At 46.8% G+C, this 14,778-nt stretch overlaps 1 protein-coding gene across 1 annotated transcript in view; it reads right to left on the bottom strand.

Moving 5' to 3' along the window:
- The window catches only part of CFAP52 (cilia and flagella associated protein 52), a 76,517-nt gene that overhangs the window by 27,378 nt on the left and 34,361 nt on the right, over window positions 1-14,778 (bottom strand). The window contains exon 9 of the mRNA XM_078872898.1: window positions 13,187-13,335. Coding sequence (XP_078729024.1) covers window positions 13,187-13,335 — 149 coding nt within the window. The remainder of the gene's footprint in view (window positions 1-13,186; window positions 13,336-14,778) is intronic.

The raw sequence follows: 14,778 nt of genomic DNA, 5'->3' as shown, positions 1-14,778 counted from the left end.
GTGCCGGCGGTTTGCGTTGTGCACATCGAGGGCATGATCCCAACAAATCCCCAACATCCCTCGTCATGCCAGGCCAATAAAAATCAAGTTGCAGCAAGGCGAGAGTCTTTTGGGTCCCCAGGTGTAGGAGGCGCTCATGAGCGGCCCATACCACCCTGCCCCGCAACCCAGTAGGGACCACCAGCCGATGTCGACGCGACTTCCCGTCCCAATGCATCAGCAGGCCTTGGCACATTTCCCATGCGTCGGAACCACCTCTTTTTCCCCCCGCCGCACCGCCAACGCGACGTCGCCACCCGAGGAGGGACACATCCTCCATCTGGAGGCGCCCCCAGTCAATGACGGGCAACCCCAACAGGGAATCTTTGCCCTGTTGTTCGATCGAATTAGTAACTACTGTATCGTCGTCGTTGGCGGCCGCCAAGACAGGAACCGATGTGTCCCCTGGAGGTCTGCAACGTCCAGACCCCAGGAGGCATGCACACTCGGAGGTGGTTGGCAAGCGCGACAGAGCGTCCGCGTTGGTGTGGCGAACGCCCTTACGGTATGTGGTTTGGAAATCGTAATCCTGGAGGACCTCCAACCATCGGGACAATTGTCCCGATGGCTGTTGAACCCTCAGGGCGTACTGCAGTGCCGCATGATCTGTGCGGACGGTGAAATGCCGACCGTACAGATATGGGCGATACTGTTGGATGAAATGGACAATTGCCAACAGTTCCCTACGGGTGACACAATATCGTTGCTCCGCTGGAGACAACACCCGACTGCCGTACGCAACCACACGTTCCACGCCGTCAACCACCTGGGAGAGCACGCCCCCAATACCCGTGTTGCTCGCATCGGTGTCGAGCAAGAATGGTTTTGAAAAATCAGGGTAAATCAGGGGAGGAGCGTTTACCAAAGCGTCCCGAAGGGAGCAAAAAGCAGCTTCCTCCTCCTGACCCCAGCAGAACCGAACCCCTTTTGATGTTAAAGCGTGTAGGGGTTTTGCTATAGTCGCAAAATTAGCGACGAAGCGTCTATAATACGACGCAAACCCAATAAAACTCCTAACCTCTCCCACTGAGGTGGGAGTCGGCCAGGAGCTTACACACTGCGTTTTGGCGGGATCGGTAGAAATACCTGAGCGTCCCACGATGTGCCCCAAATAACGCACCGACTCGCGTAACAAATGGCATTTTTGGGGCTTAAATTTCAAATTAGCAGCCCGCATCTTTAGGAAAACCGCCCGCAACCTCTGGAGATGTTCATCAAAAGTTTTGCCAAAGACAATAACGTCATCCAAATAAATCAGGCACGACTCCCATTGCAATCCAGCCAAAACCAATTCCATCAACCGCTGGAAAGTTGCCGGCGCTGAGTGTAAGCCCATCGGCAACCGGTTGAATTGAAACAGGCCGTGCGGAGTACGGAAAGCAGTTTTAGGCTTTGAATCATCGTCCAGAGGAAGCTGCCAGAATCCCGAAAGTAAGTCCAATGTGGAGAAGAATCGCGCTCCCGCCAAGGCGTCAAGCGATTCGTCCATCCGTGGGAGCGGGTATGCGTCGGCAACCGTAATTTTGTTAAGGCGCCGAAAGTCAACGCAAAACCGCAACGAACCGTCCTGCTTCTTAACCAGGACGATCGGCGCTCCCCAAGGGCTGTTGGAGGGAGAAATGATGTCGGCGGCTAGCATGTCATCAACAGCCGATTTGACATGGTCCTTTTCGGCGGGACTCAACCGAAAAGGATTCTGGCGTATTGGCGCGCTGTCACCCGTATCAATATGGTGACGCAGCAGATTAGTGCAGCCCAAATCGTATTTATCCCGACTGAAAACGTCGGAAAATTCCCTTAGTAGTGTCTTAAGACGTTGACGCTCTAAATTTGACAGGTCCGTCGATCCCGCACAAAGCGCCTCGAGCCACCCTTCATCGCTGTCCGAATGAGGTCGCGGTGCAGGGACAGCGCCGACATGACTCGCGACGGGTTCCTCACAGGGCACCGGCGTTGCGTGAGCAAGCACGGTCCCCTGTGGGACCACCACCGTCTGCGAGCCCACATTGAGGACCGCGATGAAGGGTTCTCCTTCCCCTCTCACTATGGTCTGGGCCGGGAGTAAATCAGGTCCACTGACCCCGGCCCTAGACGGTCCCAACAGAACCCCTTGAGCCCCAATGCCCTTAGCGAAGGGCCGCCGAAGTTTCAAAGGAATCAACATTTGCGCCCCCGGAGGAACGCGCACCGTTCTATCTACGAACGCCGGCACCGTCGCGAACGCCGTCCGGCTCGTAGCGGGGGATGGCAGAAACGCCATGCGTCGGCCCGATGGGAGCTCAATGCATCCCTGGTCGATTAATATCCTAATCGGCATTTTGGCCAGGAAGTCCGTCCCCAGCAGGCACGGAACCGCCAGCGAGGAGGAAACAAAAATCGGCCCAGACAATTTAATATCCCCGACACAAATTTGGGCACGAATTTGTCCGATGATGCCAAGTGAACCCCCGTTAGCAGCAAAGAATGGCACGTTAACAGGCATCAAAGGACGGCTTTGGGCAGGGAGAATGTTATAAATCAACTCCGAAATAATGGTCGCCGATGCTCCTGTATCGACCAGGATGCGCACCTCGACCCCATCGATGTGGCCCACAACGGCCGACGACCCTGACGACGCGGCTACAACCCGATGGGCCAACACGGACCACTGGCTGGGTTCAATCTGAGTACCCAGAGCGGTGCGTGTTGGTGCCATGGTACGCGATATTGGCCCCCCCTTCGCTGCGGTGTTTGAGTGTGTGACGGGCGTGTGCGTGGGCCAAGCATGAGGGGTGCCGCGACTCGCCGGATTATGATGGTGGAGCTTGTGACGAGGGCCGGCGTCCCGTTGAGGTGTCGTCCTGCGCTGCCCAGGAGAGCGGCACCCCGAGGCGACGTGGCCCCGGATGCCGCAGTTGTAACAGCGTGGAAGCGCTGGTGACGACGATGGATGTTGTAGACGGCTTGAACCGGCCCGGTCCTCCCGTACTCCCGCTCCATGCTGCCGTTGATGGTCGATGGCGCAAACCTCTTCCGCCGGGAGGGTGGCTGCAGCGACGGCACGCCCGCTCGCCGCCTTGCTGGCCTTCCGTCGTTGAGAGGACAGGTTTGCGTGGAGAAGACGGGCCGCTTGGAGGGAGCACATCTCTGCATCGTCCTGTGCGACAATGACGATGTCTAAGTCGTCCGCCAGCAAAAGTATCTTCTCTGTCACCATGGCGTCGACACCCTCGTCATCCATTCGTGGAAAGGCCTCCTTCGCCAGTGCCAGGAGGCTTGTGCGGTACGCCAGGGGCGACTCCTTCGTCCCCCGCTGGCGATCGTAAAAGAGTTGGCGACAGTCCGATGGTGGACCATATACCGCCGACAGCACCTGCATCGCCTTCCGCAGCGTGGAGCGCCTCTCCTTCGAAGCCGATGTTAGAGTGGCGAGGGCGTCGCTGTCGAGAAGTGCTGGCAGCGCGCGGAGAGCCTCGGCGTCTGTCCACTGTGCCATCTCCTGGTGAGCGAGGAAGCGCCGCTGGAAGCCGCCCCAGTCGCCATCCTCGCCCACAAATTCCTTGAGTGGAGGTAGCCGCTGATGTAAGGCAGCGGCTGCAGAGGAAGAACGCACTCCCTCGTCCGCCTCACTCAAGTCAGCGTCGGCACGAACCAGCGATGGCATCGCCGGTCGCACCCGTGGTGACGTTCCGCCCGTTGGTGGTGACGCGGCAGGTACTGTACTCCCGCCGTTGGACGCGATGCTTAGAGCGGCCACGCCCTCAACAGCAGCTGCGGCGATGGCGGGAGTTTCAAAATGTTGCTCCGTGGAAATGGCGGGAAGGCGCTGTGATCGTCGGCTGCCGTTGCCCCGTGGCGGTCCCGCAGCCCCCAGCTGCGTGATGGTGTCGAGCATGGCGGCTGCGGCGTACAGCAGCTCGGTCAGCTTCGCGTGCGCCTCCCTCAGCCCCTCCATCGACGGCTCCCCTTCCTCCAGCTGCTGTGGCGTGGATGCGCCCAGCCCCGGCTGGTCGATGGCATCTTCAGCCGTCTCGGGCCCTCCGACTGCAGTGGTGTCTTCTGCCTCTGGTACCCCGACTCGAGTCGTCCGGCGTGTATCCATGTTCGTATTTTGTTTCACTTCTGACGCCAGATGTAGTAACGCTTATGACTCGTTCACACCGGAGTTGGAGGCACACTTGTTTATTTAACACCACACGTTGTGACATACACACTGAGGGGGTATCGGCCCCCTCACCCGTCTATCTGAGGACACACCTCTAGGCTAACCCTAGCCTGCCTCTGAGTCCTCCTCTAATGGGCTAGGGGAGGCTATCTTGGCCCGACACTGGTCAGTCGGGCCCGGTACCCAGAGTCCAGACCAGCACTGGCTCTGGCTCTGGTACCACGCCACTGGCTCGAGCCTGCGCGGTCCTGATAAGGACGGCGTGCCAGGGGGAGACCAGGGCTCTATCTAGGACGTCTTCCGTCTCCCTTCTTAGCTAACACCACACTCCCGAGCCCTTCGATACATTCCCCTTTAATACCCAACCCCTCCCTGAGGGGTGGGGCCCCGGGGGATCATAATGACCAAATCGACCCCCCAGGGTGTCTGGCGCGGACGTCGCAGAGGGCACCTGCTCGTGCACACATGTAGCCCCGCCTACTGTGTTTGTTTACCATAGGCTGCCATGCATAACGGGCTCTCTCTCTAACACCCCTACACATGGTAGGATCAATACCTCAGCCGTGGCTGATCATTGTTTTAATGCTGTGGGCACACACGAAATAGATTTTTCCAAGACGAATGTACTCTGCAAACCCACTGGCTATCAGCAAAGATTAATTCATGAAGCAATCCAGATATATAAACACAGACACAATTTCAACCGAGAAGATGGGTACAAACTGAGCAATCATTGGAAGGACGTTACTAACCAGTTTAAGTCATAACTGGCTGTGATGTTTCCATCCTACCTGCCGATGTTAGTAGTTATTTTCGACTCTTTGGTGTTACATTACCAGGTTAAATGTCTCACTAACACAGCCACTGTTGCTCGTTTTGCTCGATGTGGTGGTGGCTTTACGATCTTACATTGACATGCTAATCTCTCACAATACAATGGCCACCTCCGCAGCTTCGTCGTCAAGGAGGTGACTCTCCGATTTACCCGATCTTACATTTACATGCAAATTTCATCACTAGCCCCGCCCACTTCGCTTACGACCCTTGGGTTACACCCATCTCAAACCTTTAGAACATCCTGCCTCAACAGCTCTCCCGCTATTTATTCACCTGATGACGATTGCTTGTGTTGCGATCGAAATGCCGTGATATTTTTATTATATTAAAATGTTTTCTATCTACGTGGCTTTTCCGAAAGACCCAAAGAATATGCATAGCACATAGATAGGTTCAAAGAAAATGTAAAAAATAACCTAAAACTATGACGTTTTGATCGCAACACAAGCGGTAGACCGTAATTTTTTTTTTTTTACAATCTACGTGACTTTACCGAAAGACCCAAATAATATGAATTCCTGCAGTCACGAAAGCTTTAAGTCCACATTGTACGTGTTTCAAAAACAAAGCAATGAAACAATGGACAACAACACCACTCTTCTATGTTAAGAGCAAGACTGTGTTTCGCATTATACCTCTCGTATAAGTGTCATGGTATTTTCGTTGGTATATATTTTCCAATTTACTCCCATTGTGCTACTGAATTTTTTTCTTCCAATCAGCCATAACCTATCCCCTGCCGGATGAAGGCCTCCCTAAGTAATGACAATTTCTTATGATCTTGAGATAGAAAAATCCACCTCGCCTCCTGCATATTAGCTGACCTCGTTGTTCCACCTCCACGGTGGACGAGCTCTCAGGTGTGTTCGCTCCTTTTGCTCTGCCACTCCATCATCAGTATTGATCACCAGCCATTATCCGTCCTCGGGACATATCAGGTCAAAGCCCACACGTTTTTTGTAAAGGTCAGTATGTTGTCTCCAACTGCCTTGTCCTCTCTGATCCACGTCTCTCCGTGGAGTTCCAAGCATGTCGCCATGTAGACTATAGATAATCTCGCAGTCTGTGGAATGGTATTACTCCACACGCCACTCTCACTCTAATGCTGCACTTACGACCTCACATCGTAGACATGTGTGCACCTCCCCACCCAAAACATGTTTTGTCCCGTTGCCCCTCGGACGCATTGCACTACTGATATTCGATAAGGCTCCATTTAAAATGTGAAATTGCTGATCTTAACTCGCGTGTGTTAAGGTAGATGTGTCTCTGTGTGTATAGACGTTCACATATCCCAAGATAACAAAAAAAGCCTTTAATAAGAGAGTGCTGCAAATTCTATTCAAGAATCGTGTACAAAAACATTCACAATTGCGGTTGGGATAGATACTTATATATCAACAAATGTAAACAAAGATCCTTACCTATAATTGGTTAGATATTAAGCTAAGAGTTATAGTACAGATTAAATGGTAGGCATGATTTAAATATTCATTTCAAAATTTATTTTCGAATTTCCACCGTGAATTGCTGTCCTGCATGCACACTTCTAGCTCTACTGATGTGCTCTACTGATGTGCCGCCAAAGTTAAGTGCCTGTCGCATACATTGCACGTTGCTTCTCCGATTTTCCATTACCAGGTATTACAGTTATTCGTGGTACAAAATCTAACGGTAAAGAATGAACATGTGTGACCTAGAAAGCAGTAAGCTTGTTTCAAAACACATGCTTAACTTGTACGCATGTCGCTACTCTGGATGTAAAGGAGGGCTTGGAATGCCCAACACATTCCCAATATTTGCACACTAATATCTGCTCAGCTCTTGATCTGTTTTGTTTATGATACATATGTCACTGCAGATAATACATGGTGATCAACACGTATTTTTGTTCAGGTACATTGGTACGCCCTTTTCATTCAGTTTAGTTCCGTTTCTCAGAATAACTCCGGCCTGCTCTTGCCAGCCTCTACAGTTCATAATTTTGACCCCGGTCAACCTTGAATAATAACTGCCCTAGGTACCTACAATCTGATATATTCCGTGTCTTGAATGGTTTAGTGAAGCTTGTTGTGCATGATGCCAAATATCGCATGGTTCAGTAATCTGCAAGCTCGCTGCTAATGCAAATTTAATTTGAAAAATATGATTGTAAACACCAGTTTTAGGAGTGGTGGACTGAAAAGTATCGGGAAGTAACTCCCAGCAACCTCTAAATCTGTCCATCTGTATGTTTTATTAATTATTTCTAACAATGCCTTTATGGTTATATTCATTGTTATAACATATTGCTTTTCTAATTTTACATGTGTGAACTGCTGCAAACAATTTGAAAGGTTTTTTTTTCCACCAGCAAATCCATTGTAATAATATTCAGCACTGCTCCCACCTTTTTTCCAATTCGGCACAATACGGATTAATGCTTTGACATGTTATGAAGGCCTCTGATTATAGCACTCCCTTGCCTGTGCTTTTTCCACTATAAAATAAAAAATCTACACTTTTCATACAATACCAATATATATATGAACACTTTGCCTGCTTTGAGCTTCTTCAACATCCCTATCCTTTTTTAGCAACCTAAGTTAATGCACACAGCCAAAACGCATTTGCCCAAAATGCACTTTATAGTCTGTTTATGCAAAGTATATTTAATGTTTAGTTGCGTGAATGAACTCACACCGATTGCACATTACTGCAAACAAAGAACATTGTATACTGTATTTAGCATACATTTCCTATACATGTGTAGTGACATCGCGGATGTTGTTGTGTGGTGCCGGCCCTAGAGAGGCACGGCGTGCGATGCACTTACATCGCGGACACCCCGTACATGTGGGTGTAGTACCAGCCCTAGAGGGGCTCGGTGAGCGATGATAGAGAGCGCTGAGTGGCACCACGCTCGGCGTGCAGTGCTGTCCACTTTCGGAGGGGGTGTGAGGGTGCCGGCCATGAATGGGGTTAATAAAGGCCATGGAACTCTGGTTGACTCTGGAAGGCACGTGACGGGTAAGATCTACACAGGGGCCCCAAGTGGGGGGCTAGTGGTGGTCACGTGTCGGGGCGAGATCCTGCTAGAGGGTTCGAGGTGGTCGTGGCCAAGGGTGGAGCCAGCCACGACCAGCGAGGATATAAACCGGGTCCCCAGAGGGACCGGGGTTCAGCGTTGCTGTTGTTAACCTGAAGATCTACGTTCGATGTTCTACGTCCGAGAAGAGTCACCAACACATGGATGTGGACCCAAGCTGGGGTCCTGTCCATTGTAGCTACTCCCAGTGTAATTAGTGTAGTTAGCCTGGTGGTCCACCACCATAGGTTGTTATCTGGTAAAGGGGCAGCTACCCCTTTGTGTTGGTATCAATAACTGTGTTGCCTCCAAAGAGTGCGTCTGCGACTCAGTTGAATCCACTACACATGTATGAGGGTCTATCTATTATTCCTTTGCAGAAAAATCAAGCGTGTCGTGGGGAACATGATTAACAAAAAAGATAATTATCTCAATTGGGGTGTGTCATTATAATCATACAATATTTGCTTTCTATATGGGATGTTGGCTATCAACATCAAGGCAACTCCTATGACTAATTGGGAATGGGACGCAAGCGTAGGATTGATCACCCTGTCGCTGGCCGCCTTTGGGGAGGGTGTATAGTGTAAAAGGCCGAAACACCCTAGGAACCAAAGGTACACTACTGACGATGCGCTCCCCAAATTTCACCAGGCTCACTGTTCATGAACTCTTGGAAGTGCTTGCACAAAGGATAGTAACATCTCATCCTGTGTTCTTGGAATCCATATACAATAATTAAAGTTTTTTTTTTGTACACGGCATTCTGGGAGTTAATAATTTCAGCAGCATTGATTCAGTGCAAGCAAACTCTAGACTGGTTTTAACATATATTGTTGCTGATATTATGCCTCTCAGAATACTGTGGGGGCAGATGGGTTGTGTAATCATACTTTTTACGCAGAAACATGAAGGAGACATTCTCTGATTGTCTATTTTGTATATTTGTAAGTATGCTTTTGTACATTCAGATACCTACGTGTTTGCACTTTAGAATACATACAAATACATACATTTACATACATACACGGCATTTTATTTAACAGATAATAGTTTTAGATGACACATGTGTAAATATAACCAATGTCCTGCACAATATGAATACAAGAGGAAGCTCCAGAACTAGATGGAATAGCTATGGACATCATTAAACAATCAGGACCAGCTGTTGTAACAAAATTAGCGTACCTATTTACTAAACGTTTCTACAGTCTGCCACTGCTGCCTGAGCCACTGCTGTCATTCAATAACTCACCTGAATCCCACCCCTTCAGGAGCCACGAGTGACACCACATTGATTTATCGCTGCAGTGGGCTCATGACAAATGTTTAATGGTTTTTTCAGTATTCCTGTAATAGCTTGCCATGCTACAGTGCTATAGATTTCGTCATTATTATCATCATAAAAAAACTATTTAGAAGTATAGAATAAGATTTCCGTGAACCTACGGATAATAGTAGATAAATGTAAGACAATTTCAATGAGTCGAACTAGCCTTCGTCAATGTTTGTGTAAAATCTTGAATTGAAGCTTTCGTGACTGCAGCAATCCATACTCTTTGGTTCTTTCGGTAAAGTCACGTAGGTAGAAAAAATAATAGATCACGACGTTTTGATCGCAACAACAAGTGACCATCTTCAGGTGAAAGAACCAAAGAGTATGTTTGTGTAAAGATAACACTGTGTGTGTGTTGAGCAAGGCACACTCTTTTAAATCACTAATCAATTGGAATGTGTAGAGCACTATCTTTCACCTTCAAAGTCCTTAACAAAATAAACAATAATGCTTTTATTGCTGTTTAAATGAAATACTGTCATGATTAAACAACAGAGATTAAATAACACGTTTCTTGGAGCTACTACACCAGCAATACACACTAACCATATAACTCAGTTGTCTTATCCAATATCCGCTGTCCACTTAATGTTGTCAGAATAAAAGGCTTCTTGTTGGAAATGCAACCGTGAAATGTTTCAGACTGAAAGACAGCCTTTCGTGTTGCTCAGAATTACACTTTTGACAATAGTCTCTTGCCTCATGACATAAATTAAATCTGTATTTTGAAGCTCACAGCATGTGGTAGTGTGTTATGTTTTATTCAGAGGACTGATGTGCAACCAGCCCAGTAATCAATTATTTGGGGTACGATGCAGTCAATGTGAATACAAAATGTCAAAGAAAACTTAAAAATGTATTACACGATAAACAGAATGAGTTATAATATAATCGTTATTCACGAACTTGCTATCCGTGACTTTGGCTATCAGCGAATGGCATCTGAAACTCTACGCGACTGCATCGAGAGAGAGAAAGTGATGAGAGAGAATGTGACGAGAAAGTGATGAGATAAAGTGATGATGTTGCGCGCAGCATCATCATAATTTAAGGTGAGTTAATTCATAAACTATTATAAAATATTGACTTAAAACTTTCGTAACTGCAGGCATTCATATTTTATGGTTCTTTCGGTAAAGTCACGTAGATAGGACCAATACTTCTGCCGTGGCTGATCATTATTTTAATGCAGCTGGCTCACACGAAATTGATTTCTCTAAGACGATGGTACTTTGCAAGCCTACTGGCTATCAACAAAGATTCGTTCATGAAGCCATTCGTATTTATAGACACAGACATAATTTCAACCGAGAGGATGGTTATAAGCTCAGAAATCATTGGAAAGATGTCATCAACCACTTTGGGTCATGACTTGATTCGTGTTTTCTTATCAACCTCCACCGTCAGCAGTGTGAGTGTGTAGCGAGATGCAATGCTTTGATTGGTGTAGACCTACTGCCCGTGTCGGAGCCCTCTCCCACATTAACATTAGCTGCCCCGCCCATCTCTAAACCTTTATTAAACAGCTTGCCCTCAGAGGTTAACCTCCCTTGTGTTGCGATCGAAACGTCGTGATATTTTTAATTACTTTAATTTTTCATTTTTGTTATATTTTTTTTGTTATTATCTATCTACGTGACTTTACCGAAAGAACCATAGAATATTATTAAATATATTTTTAACTTTGTATATCATCACCAATTTCTCGTGTTATTATGATACATTTGTATGTATTTAATAACTTACGTATGTGTAAAGGTGTAATTGGGCAAAGACACGCCCTTCCCATGCAGTTAGCCGGTAGTGACGGCCACATGCCGACAGGGGGCAGAAGAGGGGCTGAGCCCCAGTGCTAAGAGACTATGGCCCATGAGGGCCCAACGTTTACCCTATGGAACGGTATGTTGAAAGGGACAGACCCCAGACCCCAGGAGGGGGGCTGGGGGATGACATCACCCCCAGATCCTTCTGGAAGGTTCGGGAGGGAAGGTGTGGCCGGGGCGGGGCGAGCCACGGCACTGCATAAAAGCGGGATCCCTGAACGGTCCCGGCAGTTGTCGTCCAGCTGAAGACAAGAAGCCTCCTGAAGAGAAGAGCCCCAAGGGCAGAGCCGTACCCCTGGCTAGGGTCGGCTCAAGCTAACCAGTGAAGACTGAAGAGAAGAGCCCAAGGGCAGAGTCATACCCCTGGCTAGGGTTGAATCTAGCTATAACCAGTGAAGACCCAAGCTTCACTCAAGGAGGACTTGTAGATTAGCCAGTGAGAGGCTTATTAGTCCGGAGGGGCTACCTCCTTAGGGTATCGGGTGTGAGGGGCCGCTACCCTTCTGTGTTAGGGATTGCTGTTAAATAAAAACCGTGTTGCCTCAGATAAACTCTCTTCTAGTTATTCAATCCACTACATATTTATAATTTAAGGTAACTCATTCCAAAGTTATGTTTCTGTAGGCCAATATCATTAACCGCAAAATTTCTATTCACAAGCATCTCCGGAATGGATCCCTCGCGAATAACAAGGGAATATCGTATGTGAAGGCTGAATAAACACAGCAAATGCAGTTTGTTGTGTTTATATTGCACCACCAGCCTTGCTAGCTCAGTGTTTTAACTCCTAAACCACCGAGCCATTTTCATGTAACTGGTGCTTTACACCTTAATTGCCAAGCCATCCATCTGGGGATTGGTTTGGAAAAATATACAGAGCTACCTACTCTTTCAGTGCTTGTGTTATAATATGTGCTTTAAATATACCTATAAGAGATCTTCGTTCAGAATATATTACTGTAAATATATGGTTGCTCCATCCTTAGCTGTATAGCTTAATTGTCTGTCCGTAGCTTCAAATGATAAAAAATTAACCCGTAAAAACAAAGTTTTTCACTATAAATCCTTTATATGCGTGGCATCGGTTTTATTTTATTATTCATTTCTGTTTTTCTTGAGAAAGAGTTTCATTTTTATCACATTGGTATTTTAAATTAAATATGACATTTTTTTTCCTAAAAATTGGAAAATTTAGGAAAAATTTTTTCACGAAAATAAATTGTCACGCACAACGAGTCTGTGTGCAAAATGTCAGCTCGATTGGATCACGGGAAGTGGGTTAAAAAACGACCGAAAGATTTGCACGGTCGTAAGCGCGCAAGCAAGCAAGCAAGTGAACTTAATATAAAGGATTTAAAAAGACACCTTTGCTCTAACCCTTGGTGCTTGTCGCTTAATATAAATATAACGGGCAAAAATATTCAAAAACTAATTCGTAAAAAATTAACCCGTAAAAACAAAGTTTTTCACTATAAATCCTTTATATGCGTGGCGGCTAGAGTCCTCTCGTCCTCTGGCTTGAGATGGCTGCCACCTATGGGTCAGATGATTGCCTGCCACCAATAAGCAATTGGTAATTAAATATAATTTATTTTTTCCTAAAAAGTGTAAAATTTTGGGGAAAAAATTTCACGAAAATAAATTGTCACGCACAACGAGTCTGTGTGCAAAATGTCAGCTCGATTGGATCACGGGAAGTGGGTTAAAAAACGACCGAAAGATTTTCACGGTCGTAAGCGCGCAAGCAAGCAAGTGAACTTAATATAAAGGATTTAAAAATGTCAACTCAGATGAACTATTTAGGAATGCAGTAAGCAGAGAGGTGGTAGAATATGCATCATGCTGTTGCTTTTGAATGCAATTGCACAGCTATGTCTAAATAACACGACATCGCGTGTATGTGAGCTTATGCACGTAAGTATTGCCGTAAGTATGCTCACCGCTCACGATGCTCTTTCCATTGCGCGCAAACTGGATGGAGTGGCAGGTCATGTTGGGCACAGTGATCCGCAGCAGCTCTTTGCCCGACTGTGTGTGCCACACACGTATGTCCTGACTTGAGCAGGTGGCGAACAGCTCCGATGTGCCACTGGTTATACAACAAGAAAGAATCAGTCAACTTTTTTTTATACTACCGTAATATTCAAATTATAAGACGCAGTTATATCCGCTGTGGTGTACTAGTTATGAATACTGGACTTACAATCCAGAGGTCACTGATACGATGATCTCCCAGTACGGCAGTTAAATCATTGGCGCAAGTTTCTGAAATCTTCAGCCTCTGACCATTCCACGAGTATAAATAGGCATGCCACAGTAAGTTGATCGGCAGGTAATATGGTGTAGCACAGTATGTATACTCCCACCTCTTCCAAATGTATGGCCAGCATGGAAGCGTAAACCAAAATACCCTCTCTCAAACTCTCTCTAGTGGAGGGACTTCTGCCAGGAGTGGCGTGAGCAAGTATTTGCAAGGCCGCACCTATCCCATGATGTAATTGAAAGCAAAAGTTGGGGGTGCACCTGTAATCCACTAGTTGCTTGTACGTAACCAGATTAGTACAACGTTATTCAGATTCAGAACATTTATTTAGACTGGAGGAATCCTATAAGCTACAAAGCTCCTTTTCACAGATGTGCAGGAGGGGGCGGGCCAGAGAGTTACAACAACAAACAATACAAAAAACAATTTGAGTGCAAAGTATAGGAAGGCTCAGCAAGTCACTAAATATAAATGGAAACTTTAAACGCGCATGCCCCCTGCATCAGTCAGTTTGTGGAACTTTTGTACCAAACTGAAACAAGATATGGAGACCTCGTCTTGTACACTGAAGTGTGCAGGCTTCGCGGTAGTAAAATACTGGACCACTTCTTGGCACTACTACTGACAATCAAGTAGTTCCTTGCTCAGAAATCATTGATACTGGGAACAAGAGTGCACCTTACTGGAGAATACGTTTTTATCTTAAATCCCAGGACAAAACGAAACGTAGGCTGGATACATAATATTCTGGTTACTCACGTTTCCCTATAAAAGAGAGACAGCTACAATATGCCTTCTTATGGTAAATTGAATTAAGGTATCATTCATTTTCTTGATTATTCATTTAAAATCTTTAGACATCGCATCCCAACTGACGTATTGACATCGGAGCTCAGAACATAGGATTTCTTCACCGAGCTCTTTCCAGGGACGAGCACGACACACCATGCTGTGAAATGACCCACAAGAGAGATGCACAATCTCTTAAGGGTCATTTCAACAGGTCTCTCGTACTGCAACCACAAGAGCATTATGTAGACAAATGCTTCCGCTCTGTGAGAGTCTATTGACACATTAAGTCATTAAAACTGTAAAAAAAAAGGATGCGAGAATATTACTTTCACGATATCCAGGGATCAGTTTTAGCACAAATTAGGCTCAAGCCCATGATCTCAGCAGTTCTCACTCAGTGCTCCAATAAAGATCGCAGCCTTCCTAGCACCATGGTGGCGAGATGTTAACTACCTCGTCTGGTATACAAAAGGTCGT

This window comes from Lampetra fluviatilis, chromosome 35 (assembly GCF_964198595.1).
Source record: "Lampetra fluviatilis chromosome 35, kcLamFluv1.1, whole genome shotgun sequence".
NCBI classification, from domain to species: Eukaryota; Metazoa; Chordata; class Hyperoartia; order Petromyzontiformes; family Petromyzontidae; genus Lampetra; species Lampetra fluviatilis.
This window is presented reverse-complemented; position numbering and strand designations above follow the sequence as displayed.